The sequence below is a fragment of the Podarcis filfolensis genome, assembly GCF_964270895.1.
Source record: "Podarcis filfolensis genome assembly, chromosome: 15".
Classification (NCBI taxonomy): Eukaryota; Metazoa; Chordata; class Lepidosauria; order Squamata; family Lacertidae; genus Podarcis; species Podarcis filfolensis.
Genome location: NC_139618.1, coordinates 31074864 through 31093629, shown reverse-complemented (window position 1 = coordinate 31093629; position 18766 = coordinate 31074864). Strand labels below are relative to the sequence as shown.

General features: G+C 42.3%; 1 protein-coding gene across 14 annotated transcripts in view; it reads left to right on the top strand.

Moving 5' to 3' along the window:
• The window catches only part of ST3GAL4 (ST3 beta-galactoside alpha-2,3-sialyltransferase 4), a 174796-nt gene that overhangs the window by 96156 nt on the left and 59874 nt on the right, over positions 1 to 18766 (top strand). For 4 of the 14 annotated variants that reach the window (XM_083588947.1, XM_083588950.1, XM_083588946.1 and 1 more), the window contains 2 exons: positions 7002 to 7121; positions 8700 to 8774. Coding sequence is in view for 8 of the 14 variants with exons in the window: in XM_083588958.1 (XP_083445084.1) it covers positions 8732 to 8770 (39 nt within the window). In the remaining 6 variants the exon portion in view is untranslated. Of the gene's footprint in view, positions 1 to 7001; positions 7122 to 8699; positions 8775 to 11274; positions 11352 to 13597; positions 14439 to 17021; positions 17162 to 18371; positions 18469 to 18766 lie in introns of those variants that run through there. The other 10 variants (XM_083588958.1, XM_083588957.1, XM_083588952.1 and 7 more) reach the window with 7 other exon arrangements.

The following is an 18766-nucleotide window of genomic DNA, read 5'->3' as shown; positions in this document are numbered from 1 at the left end:
CAAGTGATTGTTCCGGTTTGTGAACTATTTTTGGAAGCCGAACATCCAATGGGGCTTCCGCGGCTTCCGATTGGCTGCAGGAGCTTCCTACAGCCAATCAGAAGCCACACTTTGGTTTACGAACGTTTTGGAAGTCAAACGGACTTCCGAAACGGATTCCGTTTGACTTCCAAGTTACGACTGTATTAAGGGAGGATGGCAGTTAATAGTCTGACAACATCTGGTTGGGGAAGCCTTTTAGACCATTCTGCTGCTCCTCCTTCCTCATAAGATACACAACAAAAAACTATAATACAGCACATTAGTGAGCAGTTTCAAGCTGTTGTGATGACCCTACATAGAGAACATCATATAAAACTATTTGAAAGCTATTCATCCCTGCAGTCTCTAACTACTGGGAAATAAATATTTAAGAATAAATATTATGGCACACCATAGCATTGCTAAGCGTGAACCTCTTGGGTCAGAGATTTTGTTGGATCATAACATTTATGTCTAGACATTTCAGCAATGTGCCACCCTAGACAGCCCATAGTGGGAAAGCGGCGAAACCTTGTGACATCCCTCCACTCTTCTTCCACCATGTAGTCCACACAAATATAAACTTCAATAGTGCTTTGGCACAGAATCACTTGTTAACTCTTGGGAAAACATGTATGTGGGGACGCCAACTCATAAAGTGCCGTTCAGAATTGGTAAACATCGTAAAAATATAAAACAGAAAATAAAAGTGGAAATCCTAGTTAAACATTAACTAGGTGCAGGGCTTGAGATAGTTGATTCTGGTTTGCTGAGCAAGTTGTTTCTATAAAAAAGGAATATATTTAGAAATAAACTGTTCTATGTCAATTACGAGGCTTCATACTAGAGAAAGCTTAATGACAAAGCATAATATTTGTTTCTGTTAAGATAAGAGTATGAGTTTCCTTCGGAAACATGATAGTAATACGTTCCTTCACAATCGGGTCACCTCAGCAATTAGGGGTGCTGTATTTTGGGGGTATCTGTACTGCTTTTGATTACAGTGCAGCGGCTGTCAGTCAAGTCATAGCATGATAAATGTGAGATTTGTGGTGTAGTATGTAGTAGTATATCAGCTTGTTATTTTAAAAAGCTGGAACAAGGCCTTTTGAAGTTAGTTAGGGTTAGCTGTTTTAGGAGACAGCGGGTTATATTTATATCTGTGTATGAAACAAAATGTGAACCAATTTTGCTTGGATATGCTGCATCAGAAAAATTTGTCATAAGCAGTTTTTATCAAGAAGCGCTACACAAGTTTTGAGTTTTATTGTACTGTATGCGGATAAATACAGGTATATAGGCTGTTGGGCTGGGGAGACGAATCGGTGTTTATTTTTATATGCCTTTCAGGCTTATTTGATTCTCTGTAGTTTATTGCAGAGTATGTTGAATATTGCTTACAAGTTGAGCGTTTAAACAGTATATTGTGAAAATTATGGTTTGAGACTGAAGTATTGGTTCATGGCACCTTATTAGGTGTTATACACTTCCTAGAGTGTGTAATTTTGTATGCTTTTACAACCCCCCCCCCCCCGATAAAGAGTTTCGTCAAATTGTGTTGGGACCACATCTACTTGCACAGTTATTTTTGTTTTGTCTTTAACTGTGTACCCATGGTTGTACCCTGTAACTTGTAAGGCAAGTGTTTGCATTTTGAGAACCAGCATGGCATACCATCCAAACACTGATGAGAATAGGGCCATCTTATTCCATAATTATTATTTAACTATTTATACCCTTCCCATCTGACTGGGTTGCCCCAGATGCTCTGGGCAGCTTCCAACATATATAAAACACATAATAAAGCATTAAATATTTTAAAACTTCCCTAAACAGAGCTTCATTCAGATGGCTCGGCGGTTGGATAATTCCATACGCTTCAACATTTCTCCGATGAAAATAGCGACATCCTACCATACCCTCCAGCATTTCTCTGAGGGAAGTAGGGACGTCCTAAGGAAAAACGGGACATTCCAGGATCAAATCAGAAACTGGGACAACTTCTGTAAATCCAGGACTGTCCCTGGAAAATAGGGACACTTGGAGGATCTGGTGTGGTGTGCTGCAGGGATGAGGAACCTGTGGCCTTCCAGATGTTGAAGGACTCCAGCTCCAGCTTCCATCAGCTTCAGGGTAGCATGGCCAATAGTCAGGGATAATGGCCCTTGGATTCCTGGAACGCCACAGGTTCCCCATCCCTGGTATAGTGGGTAGGGTATATGTCTGGAGGGGGATCCCGTCTGAAACCCAAGAGAGTGACTGCTCGTCAGTGCTGACAACAATGAGTTAGATGGTCTGACTTTATATAGGGCAGCTTCCTATGTTCTTTTGATCCCTCCTTTCCTCTTCTCTTTGATCAAGGTGGCCCAACTTTTCATACCAAGTGGGCTGCAAGAGTACTTCAACACAGAACCCGTGGGCCACAAACTGAATTAAATTTCCATATTGTAAATTAAAGTGTTTGCAATATATTTAAGATGATTTAAAATACACAGGTAATATATACCATCAAAGACACAATTAATTATTTAACAAAGGTATGCAGTTTCGATAACAATGCACTACACAATAAATAAATTTTAAAGGCTTTAATATGTTTTTTTCTTGAATGTTGAAGACGGCCGCGAAAAAAAGGGCCGCAGGTTGGATTACCCTGTCTTCGATATATTTATTCTATTATTTCTACAGCCAGGGTGGATAACCTCTGGCCTTCCAGATGTTGTTGTTCCAGATGGTCCTTGACCATTTGGGCTGTGGCTGATGGGACTTGGAGGATGGCAGCTTCCTCATCCCCTGCTCTGCAATCTTGCAGGCATTAGCTGGGCTGTGCTTCACTTCAAGAGAATCACTGTGTTTCTGTTTGCTAGCTAAAAGGACAACTATAGTGGTTACAGGTGAGAAGGAATTGCAGGCAGACAGGTGGGCAGACTCTGCACCCAGTATAGAAATGCCACAGAATTTTGCAGGAGGGATAGTCCCATTTTGATTCTTCTTTTGCCAGCCCTCAGCAGGCTAGTATTTCATTTTTGCAGGCTACATACCGGTACGTTTTGTGGGCTTTTTTGTAACCTTAGCAGCTGTCATCACTTTCCAACTCACTCCATGCTGTTTCACAATCACAAAATCCATCCATATAGCCAGAGAAGAAAGAAGAAGATGTCGGTGGTATAACATATCCAATCACCTTTTCAATAACGTGCAGTCTCTCTCTACTCTCCCTTAAAAAAAAAAAATCTTTATTTCTGAATATGTCCACTAAATGTGGAAAATGTTGACTTTTGATTTTTAACATCTCCAGCAGGCTTTTATTGCTGCAAAAATTCTGTTATTTAACATGAGCAGTGATCATGTACTAAACACAGATTCAAACAGGTAGATGGGGTTTAGACAGATTACAGGGCCAGTTGTTTTTAGGAATTGATACCTAAGGCTCCCTCTGCTTCTCACCTGTATTGAAATTGTTCCTCAGAGGCAGTTGTACATTTTTGCCTATCATCTATCTATCTATCTATCTATCTATCTATCTATCTATCTATCTATCTATCTAATATTTATCTAATTTGTATTTGTTTCAAACATCTGTATTTGTTTCAAATCCTATGCCCAGGTTTCAGTGTTTGAAACTCCTATTGTTCTAGATCAGGGGTCAGCAAACTTTTTCAGCAAGTGGCCGGTCCACTGTCCCTCAGACCTTATGGGGGGCCAGACTATATTTTTTTTTGGGGGGGGGGGATGAACGAATTCCTATGCCCCACAAATAACCCAGAGCTGCATTTTAAATAAAAGGACACATTCTACTCATGTAAAAACACGCTGATTCCCGGACTGTCTGCAGGCCGGATTTAGAGGCGATTGGGCCAGATCCAGCCCCCGGGCCCTAGTTTGCCTACCCATGTTCTAGGTGCATTTTGCGACAGGGAATTTCATTAGCGTGAGCAGCTTCTGAGCTCTGGACACAATACTGTGCTTAAGATTTCAGATTAAATCTGCAGAGTGGAAGGAAAGGCGGACCTTTTTCTGCCTCCCCACTTCCAGCTACTCTCTGAAGACTGGAGAAGAGGCCCCCTTAAGAATATTAGAGTGGTGGGCAGGGGAAGGACTACGAGCCCATGTGAAAAATGAACATAATATTTTAGCTGCAGCTCATTCATTTTCAGCTTTGTATTCTTGTTATAAAAAAGTGCCCCTAAACATTCCATTTTTGCACCCATAACCTAGGTTTAAGGTGCCATTTAGCTCCTAACTTTTATATCTCAGGTTTTAACCCTGCCAGGTTTGCAGGGAGCCTAAGGTAAAGGTAAAGGGACCCCTGACCATTAGGTCCAGTCGTGACCGACTCTGGGGTTGCAGCGCTCATCTTGCTTTATTGGCCAAGGGAGCCGGTGTACAGCTTCCGGGTCATATGTCTAGCATGACTAAGCCGCTTCTGGTGAACCAGAGCAGCGCACGGAAACGCCGTTTACCTTCCCGCCAGAGCAGTACCTATTTATCTACTTGCACTTTGAGGTGCTTTCGAACTGCTAGGTTGGCAGGAGCAGGGACCAAGCAACGGGAGCTCACCCCGTTGCGGGGTTTCAAACTGCCGACCTTCTGATCGGCAAGTCCTAGGCTCTGTGGTTTAACCCACAGCACCACCCACGTCCTTGTATCTACATGTATGCAGGGAGCATACAAGTAAATAAAAATAAATGTAAAATATCTCCAGTAACTCAATAGACATAGTGTTAGATTGTGGGTTGACATAGCAGACGACACAGCGATTTCTCCAAAGCAGCTCTTTATTTTGTAAGCTGGAACAGAACTAAACTGAGGAGCTCAGTCAGCCTGCTTATATAGAGCTCCAGAACAATGTAACTGTTGCCATTTTCTAAAACTATCCAATCACTGAACGTCACTTTTCGATCCTTCATTTGCATAACTATCTACAGTATCCCCCTGCTGGCCCAGGGTGAGAACTTCAGTATATAACACATAGAAACAGCAAGCCCAGATAGAATGAATGTAAAATGAAGGGATATATTCCCTTTGGGCCGTTACACTACCTCAACGCTTTATTTGGGCTGGAGGTCACCAGCCAGCTGCCTCTCGTTGTGACCCGGCATTATAATTCGGTGACTTATTAGGGTGTCAGAATCCACCTGAGCCTCTTTTAAACTGAGTAGGACTTAGCATGCAGTTTGCACAAAGTGAGAGTGCGGCTGGGGCAATGAGCCATTCTGTGTCCTGCCATTCCACACTGGAGCCGTGGAGCCCTGCTGTGCTCTTGAGATTGCTTTGGCTGACTGCCTTTGATGCAGCGAGCCTTAGCAAAACCCGCCAAAAGCATTTCTGCATGAAGCCGTGTCACTTCTCTCCTCAGGTTTTGGAGAGAGCGTGCTTGTTTTCTTTGGTTGCAGCTCGGTGATTCACTGGGCGGTGAGGGAGCTACTTATCACACATCCTTGTTCTCCTGCTCTTAAGCCCGGGGACTTTCAGAATAGTTGACGTTTTTATAAACATCAACTAATAGCAACAGCAGTGTGGCATAGTGTCAGAGCAAAGTTGTAAGGAGACCAAAAAGTTTGATCAGGCCTGGGTGGAAGAAGGAGGACTTCGCTGGCTGGCCCTGGAACAAAACTGGGAGTGGTACCTAGCAAGGCTCCTTGGGGAAAATGTTCCACAGCTGGCGCACCGCAGCAGAAAAAGGCCCTTTCTCCTGCCACCACCCACTTCAGAAGGTGTTGGGGAGAGATTATAAAACTTTGGCAGGTTCTTGTGGGTAAACTTCAGCAGTAGACATGAGGGAGAGCAGGAATCCTCTTTCAGGAATCTGGAAACATTGTTGGTAGCCTTGTCGTTTTTAAATCTATCCACCTTTCTGCTTAAAAGCTTCTGAGGCAACTGACAATAATAAAAACAAATGAAAACGATACCTCCGCCTTTAAAACAACATTTAAAACCAACAAAACCAGGCATTCCACCTTGGTCTCCTTTGACAGAATTAAAGCAGCACGAGCTTATGGTTTTAGTGTGTTTCTTATGCTTGTTCAGGTATGTTCCCTCTCTGCCATGGCTGCAAGGAGATCAGAAACATTTGCTACCAATTTCAACTAACCACAGTTTAGTGTTATGCCTGGATCCTAAACTGTGCTTTATCATAAACTATGGTTAGTTCAGACAAGCCAGGTTTATAACCTATGGCTTGAATCAACTAGTCATAGTTAAGGCGGACTGTTGCCTGTCTGAGTTTAGAAATAATGCCAAGCTATGTTTGAAGTTGTGGTAAGGCTTTGCTGTTGTTGTTAAATAAGGTTTTTGAGGGGGGGCACTCTTGGCACTCTTACTTTAAAATTCTTCAAATTGGCTGGCTCCCTGAAAATCTATAAATACCCCCGCACAAGAAAATAGATAGAAGACGCATGATCCTGTGGAAGCGGACATGCTCCTTTCCATTCCTTCTCCTACCTCCCTTTTCCCTTTTTCTTTTCACCAGTTCACACTTAACATTTTGTATTTATTGAACATGCCCCTTCCTCATTGGACTATAAAATAATAATTATTATTTAATCTTTTAAATTATTATTTTGCACCTCAGGTGTGTTTTTTTAAACACTTTTTTAATGCTTCTGCAAACCTTGGAGTTCCCTTTAGCATGTTGATATCCCCCGCCCCTTGGTAGTCCTGTTTTGGCTACAATATTCTCAGGTTGCTATTGAAGGAACAGGATGGAGCAGGACCCGTTGGAAAGGGTGGCAATCCCAGTCAGTGTGCCACTGTTATTAGTCTAGGCCGACTCTCCCCCTCTTCACCTTATGACAGCTGATCTGTGCAGATCTTATTTGCTTTCTATTTAATGTACTCCAAAGTATGCAGCAAAAGCAATAGCCATCTAAGTCTGTGAAAATACGGCTTCCTCCTAATGAAGTTGGAAGCAACTACGTAATGAAGCCTTGCAGCATCGCTTTGAAGTACATAGCATTGTTATTGTTTCTCTTTTACAGATGGGGAACCTGAGGCACAGAGAGTCTCATAATCTTGCCCAAAGTTTCCCACTAGCCCAGCTGGAAGGAGAAATCCTGCAGCTGCTCGACACCACTGCATTGCATAGTGTGCAAGGAGGGGTAAGCAGAGCATTGTTGGTAGTAACTGGAATGAATGGACTTCTTTCCAATGACAACTGCATTGGCGCCACCTGGATAGGCTTTATTAAATGTTGTCTGCCTGCCTGCCTGCTGCATCTGGATGATGTCTGCTAGCGTGCTGGCAGGAAAACCTCGCAGAGAGAAAGGTTTCACCGTGGCTCTTTGAGTTGGAATTGGTAGGAATAGACAGGGAGACTCAGTAGGCTATATGTAGACATTGACTTGGTTCATCTAGTAGAAGCTATTACCACCCCTTCCCTCAGTCAACCATGCAGGCCAAAGTATAACAAAAGCTGTGATTCTCTGATTAAAACCACCATACCCTTGTTCCAGAGGCCAGGCCAAGTGATGACTGATAGGATTGCAGCTATGTAGAGTTTTAGTGCCTTATCAGGATGTAAACATTCCTGTTTACAATACAAAGAAATCCTTTATGCAGTCTTTGCAGCTATTTGCACAGTGGCCTCAGAGGGAATGGTTGAAGAAGAGGTTGCCATCATAGCTGATATTTCAAAATATGCTACACAGATAGTGGTTATTGGGGTGCAGCCTATAGGCTATCAAGGGCTACTAGCAAGGATGGCTAAATTCCACATCCACTATCAGAGGCAGAATGCCCCAGAATGCTGATGCTCTCAGGTACTACTTCTGGGCTTCTCGTGAGCATCTGTTGAGCCAATGTGAGAACAGGATGCTGGATAAGAGGGGCCTGATCCAGTGGGTTCTTCTTGTGGTCTTACAACAATTATGGAATCTGGCAACTTGAGCTAAGCTCTGGTAAACTTATGCAGTGCGGCAGAACTTCTCAATCCAGGTCAGAATCTGGTAGGTGCAAATTCCATAAGCACCCCACTTCCCCCCTCTTCTCTCATTTTTTTGTGGCACACTGAGACCAGTTCCCACAAGCTTTTCAGCATGGCAGGATATGAGTTATCACAAAACATGGGTTGAATTGCAACTGGCTGTTTGGGCAAGCAGTTACCTATCCTTTTGTCTTTTATCCAGATTTGTGAGAAACTGTTCTACCTGTGGTGAGATTCATGTTCCGTCTCCATTTCTGGAGCCTCTCTGGGAATGTTTTAAACAAAAGAAGAAACAAGAAACACAGATTCCTTTGTGTTTTCTGTCCCTTCTGCCTCCTCCCCACTTGTTTAAGCCCATTTCTACAGAGGGGTGCTTCTCCTTGTGTCCAGTTACAACCCCCCAAAAGCCATCAAACGCCAAGACTTATTGAAAGGTTTATGTAAATTCAACCTCAGCTTGAATGTGTACTGTGCTAAGGGCCAGAGCTTAGTGGTAGAACATTTGACTTGCATGCAGAAGGTTGTAGGTTCAATCCCTGGCATCTCCCAGTAGGACTGGGAGAAAGACTCCTGCTTGAAACCCTGGAGAGCTGCTGCCAGTCAGTGTAGGACATGCTGAGCTAGATTGACCAACGGTTCTGACTCAGTATAAGGCAGATTCCTAAAGCAACACTCAACTGTCCATTTCATTTATTTATCTTATTTTACTGCCCGCCCAATTCATTTGCATTTTTCTTTGTTTATTTCTCCACAGACAAAAAAAATGGGATTGTAGATTCCCAGCCCATGGAGGTGATGCTGTCTTGGTTTGGGAAGGAAAGGACTGTAAGTAAGTAAAGTTTTAAAGATGCATTATATGGTAGCTCGATGATGATTAGGAAGCATGGAGACATGTGAAATGGACAGCAATGTGTTTTTCTCTCCCAATTTTATTTCTCTCTGCGATGGGCCTGTGGTATGCTTTGGAAGCAGATCACAACTCACCTCTGTGTCATATATTTCGCTGTACTGAGGTGATAACCAAGTGTCTCTCCATTGCAAATATAGCCAGGTTTCTTAAAGCCAGTTGGGACCCTGTTTGGAATTAACACGTACTAAGTGGGAACTGCAAGAAAAGTGTCCTACATTTATAGGACATGACTCCCCACCTCCTAAATAATTCTGGGAACTGTAGTTTGTTAAGGGTGCTGGGATTTGTAACTTTGTAAGTGGTGAAGAACAGTTCCCAGGATTCTTTGGGGGAAGCAATTTAAGCGTGCCCTAGATGTATGGTGCATATACAGCTCCTGTTCAGGATTCCATTCAACTCCATTCTAATCCCCTCCCCAACAACCAGCCCTCATGGGGTTGTTTTGGGCCCCCCCCTTAAGAGTCTCTCCCCCTGCAAGCCTTGGGGTTTTCACTAAGAGTGCTCATACCTTCCACTTGGTTGGTGGGTGGTGATGTTTTCACTACTTAAAAAGCAGCATTCACAGCTTGAACATTAGAAACAGAAGACAATGAATGTTGTGTCCTTCCTTTCTTAATTTGGAGCCAGGTTGATCGCAAAAGAGTCCCTCTCTGTGCTTCTTCTCCCTGCTAGAGAAATGTATATATACAGGCTGCGTACATAGAGGCTTCCCACACTGTGGCAAATATGAGTGGGGATGGGGATTACCTCCACCCACTCTTGGAAGCTGCTATTTGCCAATATTAAAAGAGACCCAGGAGATCAAATCTCATATCTCAGCTGTCTTACAGAGTTTATCCCTTACTGTGCCCATTTTACAGATTGAGGGATTGAGGCTGGAAGAGGAAAGAGCAGCTTGCTTAAGGCTACGTAGTGAGTTCATAGCAGAAGTGATTTCTAAACCAGAAACTTCCTAACAGCTTGTCTCTTCTCTTCTCTATTGTACCAGTTGTCTTTTTAAAGTAGTCAGTGGTTATTCAGGTATCTTCACATCCCTAAGTTTAGCATTCACGTCATTGGATTTTAAAAACAGATTAAACTGCATTTTAGAGTGCTTTTTAAAGTATATGTCTGATATTAGATAGGCACCATCTCAGTTGTTTTTTCAGCACCTAATGAAGACCTTCCTCTTTCAGCAAGCATTTTAAAGTAGAGATCATTTCCAGTCTGTATTGGCATTGTTTTAAAATGTTTTGATTGTTTTATCACCTGTGTGTTTGCTACCCTGGGCTCATTTGGGAGGAAGGGTGGGATATAAATAAATAAAGTATTATTAGCATGTGTTGCAAGAAAAAAAATGTTTGTGGAATGTCCTGGGTTTAAATGTAAGAATATTAGAACTTTATTCACAACTTACACTTGCAAACAAAGGTTTTGTGCTTAGAAATAGGTAGCCTTGAAGCTCTGATTTCTTGATGCAGACATAACCATGGCCATGAGGCTGGTAGCTTCTTGTAGACTCAGGCAACGATGGTTAGGAAATAGGGAGCTTGCTTCTGGAGTTAGTATTTATGGTGATGCTGCACTATCTACAGCAATATTTAGGATTGTTGGCTTTTAAACCAGTGGTTGAAACCAGAGTTCAAAGCTGCTGGCTTGCACTAACCATGACTAGTGCCCATTCAGGTAATGCTGCACCATAATTAACACTAACGAGAGAAGGGAAGGTGGAATTAGCACAGGTAAGAGAATGGAGATCTGTGTGAGTCTTGATCTACGCTCCCAATCTCCTAACTCTGCTTGGGAGATTATTAGTGTTTACATCTGTACTAGGGTTGTATTTGGAACCCAATGACAAAAGCTTCCAACATGTGATTGTTATCGCTTCAGAGCTTTTACCACAGAGTTAGCATTCCTAGAAAGTGTGTCGTAGCGATGTAGGATCCTTGAAACATCCACCTATTCAATGTTGACTTGGCGTATGATACCTTTTGGTTTCTTTATTGCATGGTAATGGGTACATATTGCTGTTGGAACGATGACCCTTATTAACGATCACTTAATGATTATTTTGTTACCACTTAACACCTTTTAGCTAACATGTTGGTAAAAAGTAAACACACTTTTATTCCTTCGTTTGGTGCATGTTTATGGATGCATTGAAAACATGAAATTTTGTTAGTTATTAGTATTTTACCCCGCCTGTGACCCATTTTTTTGTGTCATGTTGTATTATTTATGTGTGTACGATTTTGTAACAATAAAATAAAAAACCTAACTTTCTTTTTAATTTTAGTAATGTTATGAGTCTTGAACTAGGTGCTGCTGTTTATCCCAAGTATTTTAAGATGCAGTCCAAGAATAGGCATATTTAATTTTCCTTCTGCCAAATAAGTGGCACCAATGCAGCTCGTTTCCTCCCTGTCCTCTCCTAGTGACTCTTTTGGTGGCTCTGTGTGAAACATCTGAGCAAAATTGCAGCTGATTTAGGTTTGATGAGGCCCTAAGCTACTGGAAGTAATGGGGCCCTTTGTATGTCCAGCTGTCCTTTGTCAACAACCAATTGTTGCTGTTTTTTTGTGTTGAATATATGCTATATTCTATTTATGGACCTAATAGGTATCTAAAGCCATTTGCACATAACAGAGTAGGACACAAAACACTGTTGCTGTATGCAGGTTTTATTTTATTTGTTTTTTATCTTAAATTTTGGAAATGTACATCCAGGTTTTTTTCCCTTTAATTTTTTTTGGGGCCTCCAATAGAGTGGGGCCCTATGCTATAGCTTGTTTAGCTTATACGTAAATATGGCACTGGGTGTAGGGAATTATTAGTTGTGGTATTAGCACCTAAACTTACATATATGGCATAGCTTTAAAGACTTTTTTATGCTGACAGCCCTGTGCAGTTTTTTTAATGCTGCTTTTATTGTGTTCTTATACAATCATACCTCGGGTTACAGACGCTTCAGGTTGTGTTTTTTCAGGTTACGGACGCGCCAAAACCCGGAAGTACTGGAACAGGTTACTTCCGGGTTTCGATGGTTGCGCATGCACAGAAGTGCTAAATTGCGCTTTGTGCATGTGCAGAAGCACTGAATTGCAACTCGTGCGTGCGCAGACGCGGCACTGCAGGTTGTGGACGCTGCGGGTTTTGAACGTGCTTCCCGCACGGATCACGTTCGCAACCTGAGCGTCCACTGTGTTTCTGTACTCCACCCTGATATGAGAGGCAAGTAATTAAAAGCTTTTATAGCACTGCTAGATTAGATATTCTGGGTATATTCAAGCTAACCCATTTGCATATGTGAACATGCTCTTTTCTTGAGGGCGTTAGAGTCAGAGGACTTTGGTACAGGTGTGGCTGTTGAATGCCAGAAGTGCATGTTAAAAAAAGGCACTTGTCAGCAAGATAGGTTCTCAAAGCAGAAGTTGGCTTCGCCATATGAAAAGGTGTTTACAGTGTGAATCAGAAGAATGGCTTTGCCTTGGCTCTTGAGGAGATTCAGTTGCTCTGCATGTGTGCACCTTTCTTGGTAATTTTGGTGGGAGAGCTTTTCTTGGTTCACATGCTCTGCAATACAAAAAAATTTTTTTCCTTCCAGTAGCACCTTAAAGACCAACTAAGTTAGTTCTTGGTATGAGCTTTCGTGTGCATGCACACTTCTTCAGATACTTCTTCAGATACTTCTTCAGGTATCTGAAGAAGTGTGCATGCACACGAAAGCTCATACCAAGAACTAACTTAGTTGGTCTTTAAGGTGCTACTGGAAGGAAAAAAAATTTTTTGTTTTGACTATGGCAGACCAACACGGCTACCTATCTGTAACTGGATGCTCTGCAATGTTACACTGCTTGAAAATCCACCCATGAAAGTAGACACAGCTGTCATCAAAAGGCGTTAACAGGTGTGTGCACACCCATTTTTAATACATTGGACACAGGACAGGAAGTAAAGAGTCTGTCAGCTCAAATTAATGCTTCTTGAGAGTGAATAGCAAAGGTTCATGCATGTGATGAGGAACCCCCACCCCCACAGTCTCTATGGGCATCTTTTATCTTATTGGTTGATGTGGCTTTTCATTCCCCTTTCTATGTTACCTCCAGGCAAGTGGCGCAAGTAGCAAATAAAGATTAAATTAATTTCAGGAGGGCAGTGGGACTCTAGAATTCTCTTCCTAACTCAAGCTTGCTCGCAAATCTATGAAAATATCTTCTAAATTCAGTGCTTTTTGTCAAAGTTCTTAGATAACAGATGCTGTTTACTTGAAGGTGCTGAAGACAAAGATATTGCTTTGGGTTGTTGTTGTTTTTAAAAAAGAAGCTATTATTACAAGTTGTGTCTCAAAAACTCAGTGAATTTACTATTCAAAAAAACAAAAAGAGCTGTTGCAAATGATAGAAGAAGCTGCATCTGTAGAATTTCTGCCTAGATGTCCCCCTCTCCACTTGTTGAGCTGAACAACCAAGATGTGAGGGTGCATGGAGACTAATCTGTAAGCGAGCGTAATTTTTAAGACCGTACTAAAGTCTTGGCTGCTTATGTGGCATGGGAGTTTGTTCTTTACTTTACCATTTCTGTATTTACTGAAGCTCAGCTGGAAATTGTCGGCCTTAACCTTCATCTTGAACCAAAGCTGCTGTTGTTTGCTTTATTTAAACACATATTTAAAATGACACACATACTTAAATGCCAACACTGCTAATGCATGAGCTTTAACAGGGGTTGGGCACCTCAAGCCAGGAGCCAACTGTGTCCTTCCAAACTCTTTTGTCTTGTCCTTGGGACTCTTCCCCAGGCCCCAGCTCTGACTGGCCCTGTTTTGCATCCTCCATAAGTGGGTTTTTGTTTCTGTTTCTGCCTGGCTGGAATGTGTCCTTCCAGTCTGACAGTGCCTCTTGCTTGCCTGAATGAATGAGAGAGCACTGTGCAAGTGTAAGCAGAAACTAGCCTACTGTACAAATATAGTATTTCCATTCATTGCTCCACTCATTTTTGCCTCTGCACAACCAGCCAAGGGGACCCTACACTGATAACAAAAGGTTCCTCACCTTTGAGTTAGAAGGAGAAACCATTTTAAAGGCCATCCGATTTGGTGTACAGGGGTGAGAGCTCACAGGTACCTGTGGCTTGCAGGGAATGCAGTCTTTTAATGTCCCAAATTTTTCCTTAAACCTTTGTGGCTTTTTGCTTATGGCCACCCCTGCTGCCAACAAATCGCAAGGGACAGGTTTCAGAGCTTTCTTTATTTAACCACACCAGTTAATCAGTTAAAGTTTTCAGCCTTTGGCTTACTACATCCCCAGATCCCTGGTCAGATAACTGCCTGTATTAGCATATCTTTGTAGCCATTGCAAACGTGGTATCCAAAAGCAGCCTTTACAGTGCTGCTATGAGTGTGTTGTGTGTGTGCACACGTATGTGCGTCCCTCGGCTGTGAAATTTTCCCCAGTTGCTGACTCCCGGTGGAAAGGTTGCAGCTGTAAACAAGGTAACTATGATAAACACAAGGAGGGGCTATCCAGCAAGCAGTCAGGTTGCAGGTGTAGCTGGACCGCTGAAAAGATCACCTGCATGCAGATTAGCACAGCTAAGACACCTCAGGTAAGGCAGAAGCCTCCTTTTGTGCGAAAGTGGCCTTTTGCAGTGTGTGGGAGGTGTCTTGTTAAGGTAGTGATTTGTGCAGAAAACTATGGCAAATACAATACATTTTAGTAGCTGCTTGGGAGTAGGGGAAACTTGTTTGTTTGAGATTACAGTGCTGGTAGTCGCAAAGGGTGGCCAGTTTGTGGCGGGAGGAAGGTCACTTTTCTTGTGATGAAGGTCTGGAGTCCATGGGAGTAAGTTGTAACCCTACCCATTGGCAAGCAGTCAGGCTCTGTAATAAAACTTGGTTATAACCTGACAGTTGAGTCAGAGTTACAGAACATGTGTATAGGGAGCACTGCATGTTAAACAGTGTATCAGAACATATGGGATTTTTTGGTCTTCTTGACAAAACTTTTCTATTCCTTATCCTCAGCCATTTTTTCTCAACCATGCCTAAATTACCATTGGTTACAGTTTTCAGAGACCAAGTAAAAATGCACACGGGAGGGAGCAATGCAGCCCACAGTCTACCTCTGAAGTGGAAAGTGGACTTACCTGCAAGCTGTTGAGATTCTATTATAGTTTTGTTGATTAGAAGGATCTCACCTTTGGCACTGATATGATCTGTCATCTTGACCATACAGTATTGCTCTCTTTGGCTGATCCTTCCTTTTTCAAAAATGGGGAAGATCTATTTATTTAAACTATTTTAGAACTTCCCTTCATACAACTAGATTCCCTCAGTACAAGGGGCAATAATAAAACAGCACAACATGCTGTTTAACATGTACTGCTGGAAAAGTGGTTGCAATCTGCTCAACAGGAGCCTGCATGTTTGCACTAACATTGTGTGCAAACTGAGACTGTGTGCATGTGTGTGCTTATGGGAACATTACTTAAATACTCCCAGCCTTATTGTGGATTACATTTTAGATAAGCATAAAGTGGGGGGGATTAGTACCACTTCACCCAATTCACAGTTAACCTGCAACATTAATAGCTTAAAGAGGCTATGACAGCCAATCACTAACATGAATTAGATATATTTGTGGAAGGTATATTTATCATTGTTTATAGCCATAATAGCTAGAAATGCAATATCCCTGTGTTCAGAGGGCAATAACCTGCATATTACCAGATTATATTATAATATTAACTTATTAATGGGATCCTGATGCATGTGTCAAAATTTGCTACATGCTCCATATCTGAAGCACATTTTAAACCAGTTCACATCTTTCATGGATTCTACCATGTAATTATCATCAACTGTAGTTTTATAGGAGTGCTTAGACACTTCTTGGGAGTCACAGAATAATTACCTACAGTATTTTAGTTTTGTAGAATATTTATATTTTACATTGATTACCTTATAGATTTCTTATTATTCACAGGGTATTACAACATTTAGGGCCAAACTAGATATGAAGCCATTTACACAATTAGCAATTAGTTTTTTGTTTGTTTTTTAAAGTGAATAGCAAGCACAAAGGTCCGATCCGGATCAGGACCTGGGCTTGCAGGGCAGGTCCTGGGGAGTTTAACACCTCTTCCCCAGTTGTAGCCTGGATCAGGCCAGTCACAACTGCTATTTACCATTTTTCTTTTTAATTAGCCATTGTCTTCTGTTATATTCTGTTGGAAGCCGCCCAGAGTGGCTGAGACAGCCCAGTCAGATGGGTGGGGGACAAGTCATAAATAATAATAGTTACTATTATCAAATCACTATTATTATTATTGGGAGCTGCCATAGGGAACTGATGGATTCTGAGGGGATTCTGAGGAGACTGGACAGAGAACAGAGACTGGGGAGATTGCAGGACAGGGGGGAGAAGGAGCTGTCCAGAGAATATCATGGTGGGGAGGATATCATGATCACCATCATCATTTTATTTGTATGCCGCCTTTCCATAGCTGAAACTATCCTGAAGGCAGCTTACAACATGACAAGATTTACATAATTACAAACATAACAGAAGTCAAACAATAAATAAAACACATCAAAAAGTATACAACCAAATGGAAACAATTTCCATGTAAATGATAAGATCTAAAACTAAAGATACAACAATATCAATAACAGCAACAAGCTCTCTCTTTTAAAAAATATTTTTATTAGACAATTTCAACAAAACAAATTATCAATCCAAATAATCAACTACATTATTTCCCCCCCCCTTTTTATTCCCCCCAAAAAGACTTCCCTCAGCTCCCCTCTCTGGTTTGTTTGCACATTCCTCTTCTCTGCATGTTAAAAATTGTACATATCATTACCTTGTCTATTGTATATTCTATTCTATTAATAAATTTGTGGATATTTATTAGCAGCAAGCTCTCTCAACCCCCCCCTCCCCATAAACAATACTCCAGCCCAAGGATCTGTTCAACAGCCTCAGGTTCTGTAGCTGGAGTCAGTCAGCACTCCACTCTCCCAGGCCAGATGGGAAAAGGCCAGCAAGGCAGGGTGCAGGTCTTCCAGGGCTCACAGCCAACACAGATAAAAATTTAAAAACAATTTAATAGAGGAGCCCCTCTTTGTTGAGCAGCAGCCGCAGGCCTTGTGAAGCCTGTTAGGCCCCGCCCCAAGCCAGGTGGAGAGAGGCAAGGAGAGGACCCTTCAGGCCCTCAGCAGACAGCCCTCCATGGGCAGTTTCCCTCACACAGCTGTGCCCATTCAGTACCCGGCCAGGGTGTATGGCTGAGCCCAAAGCTTACGCCAGCGTGTATCCCAGGACTATGTAGCTGGAGGCAGGCCTGACAGACTCTGAATGCTCCCTTGTGTCTAACTTGGCTATTAGATTGCATTTCCTGTTTGCTTGGGGTTAGTTTGTTTCTTAATTTCTATACCGCTTTATATTTTTAATAAAAACCTCAAAGCGGTTTACAGCATATTAAAATCAATAGATCAATAAAACATTAGCCAGGCGATGTTCCTCCAGCCTCAGTGGGGCTGGGTGAGTGTGCGCCTGGCCCCCTAGGCCAGGTGGAAAGGGCCTTGCGGGGAGAGGCCTCCACGACGCCTCACAGCCGTTAATTGTGCCTTTAATTCCATTGTTCTCATATTAAGTATAATTTTCACACACGCAAACACGAATGGCCAGTGGTGTGCGTGTGGGGGATCCATATTGGGACCCAAGTGCTGGGGTAGGGTGGGGCTTTATTTAAATGCCCCTCCCCATACAGTGGTTGAAACAGATTGAACCTTTTTTCTTTTTGCAATGCAGATTGCAGTAATGGGCCCCTCAGTCCGGATTGGGACCATAGGATTAAAGCCCCCAACCCCTGTATAGAAGGGGCCTGATATGGACGCATGCTGGCAGCTTGTAGAAATGCCACACTTTGCTCAGTGACCCAGTTAAGTTCACTGCGTAGCTTGAAAGGGACTTTAAATTATATACCTACCTGAGTTGTTCCTCTTCCTTTGCGTCCTCTATTCTCCTGACTGTTAAATGAGTCCTAGGTTTGTTCTCCCACTTCTCTACGAAGCTGTCCATTAGTCTCCCCACCCACCTCCTTTCTGGAATTGTGGAGGCTGATGGGCCAGGAGGCACTGTGTATTCTTTGGGAGAAGACGTGCTGGCACTCCATCTCACTGTAGTTTGAATTCATATCCCATGGTTCCCTCCACCAAAAAAACCCCAAGCAGAGCAACAAATAAATGTCACCATGTCTCGTTCTGCCCTCGCTTGCACCCTTAAGGAAGCAAGATGGCAATATAGAATCAAAGTGTCCACCACTTCATTAAAAAATGCAAAGATGTTAATTTTTTTGTTATTTGAATTTGGCTCGTCTTGACATTGTAGGAAGGGATGGTGACTTCATCCAAACAAAACCCCAATGGAGGTCTGGTTCTGACATGCAACTTAAATGGTGGTGTTGGTGAAGTTGTGTGTGTGTGTGTGTTTTAAATAAACAGATAAATTTTTAAAAGCCTAATTAATCAAACAGGAGCTGCCACCTTGACATTCCACTGTTATAATTTAGAATCCGAAGGATAACATTTGAAAGAATGGAAGAGACAGAAGAAAAGCACAGTGCTCTTGAGGTAAGAAGTTGCACATTTTTCCAGGAGGTAATTTGTGTTCAAGATAGGTGGTTCTGCACAATTTTGCACATGGGTGTGGCTTATATGTGTCATTAAAAACCGGCCCAGATTTCTAACCCAGGAGCTGCACACATGTAATCAAATCATTACGGACAAGTGATATAGTGACGTTGGGCAGTTTGGTGCAGGAAGTTTGAGGCATGTGCTTGCTCCCCATAATCAACCATTATACAATATCCTTGTGTTGACTGTGCTTGACATATTTCTGAGAGCAAATCTTGGAGCCCTACTTTTTCCA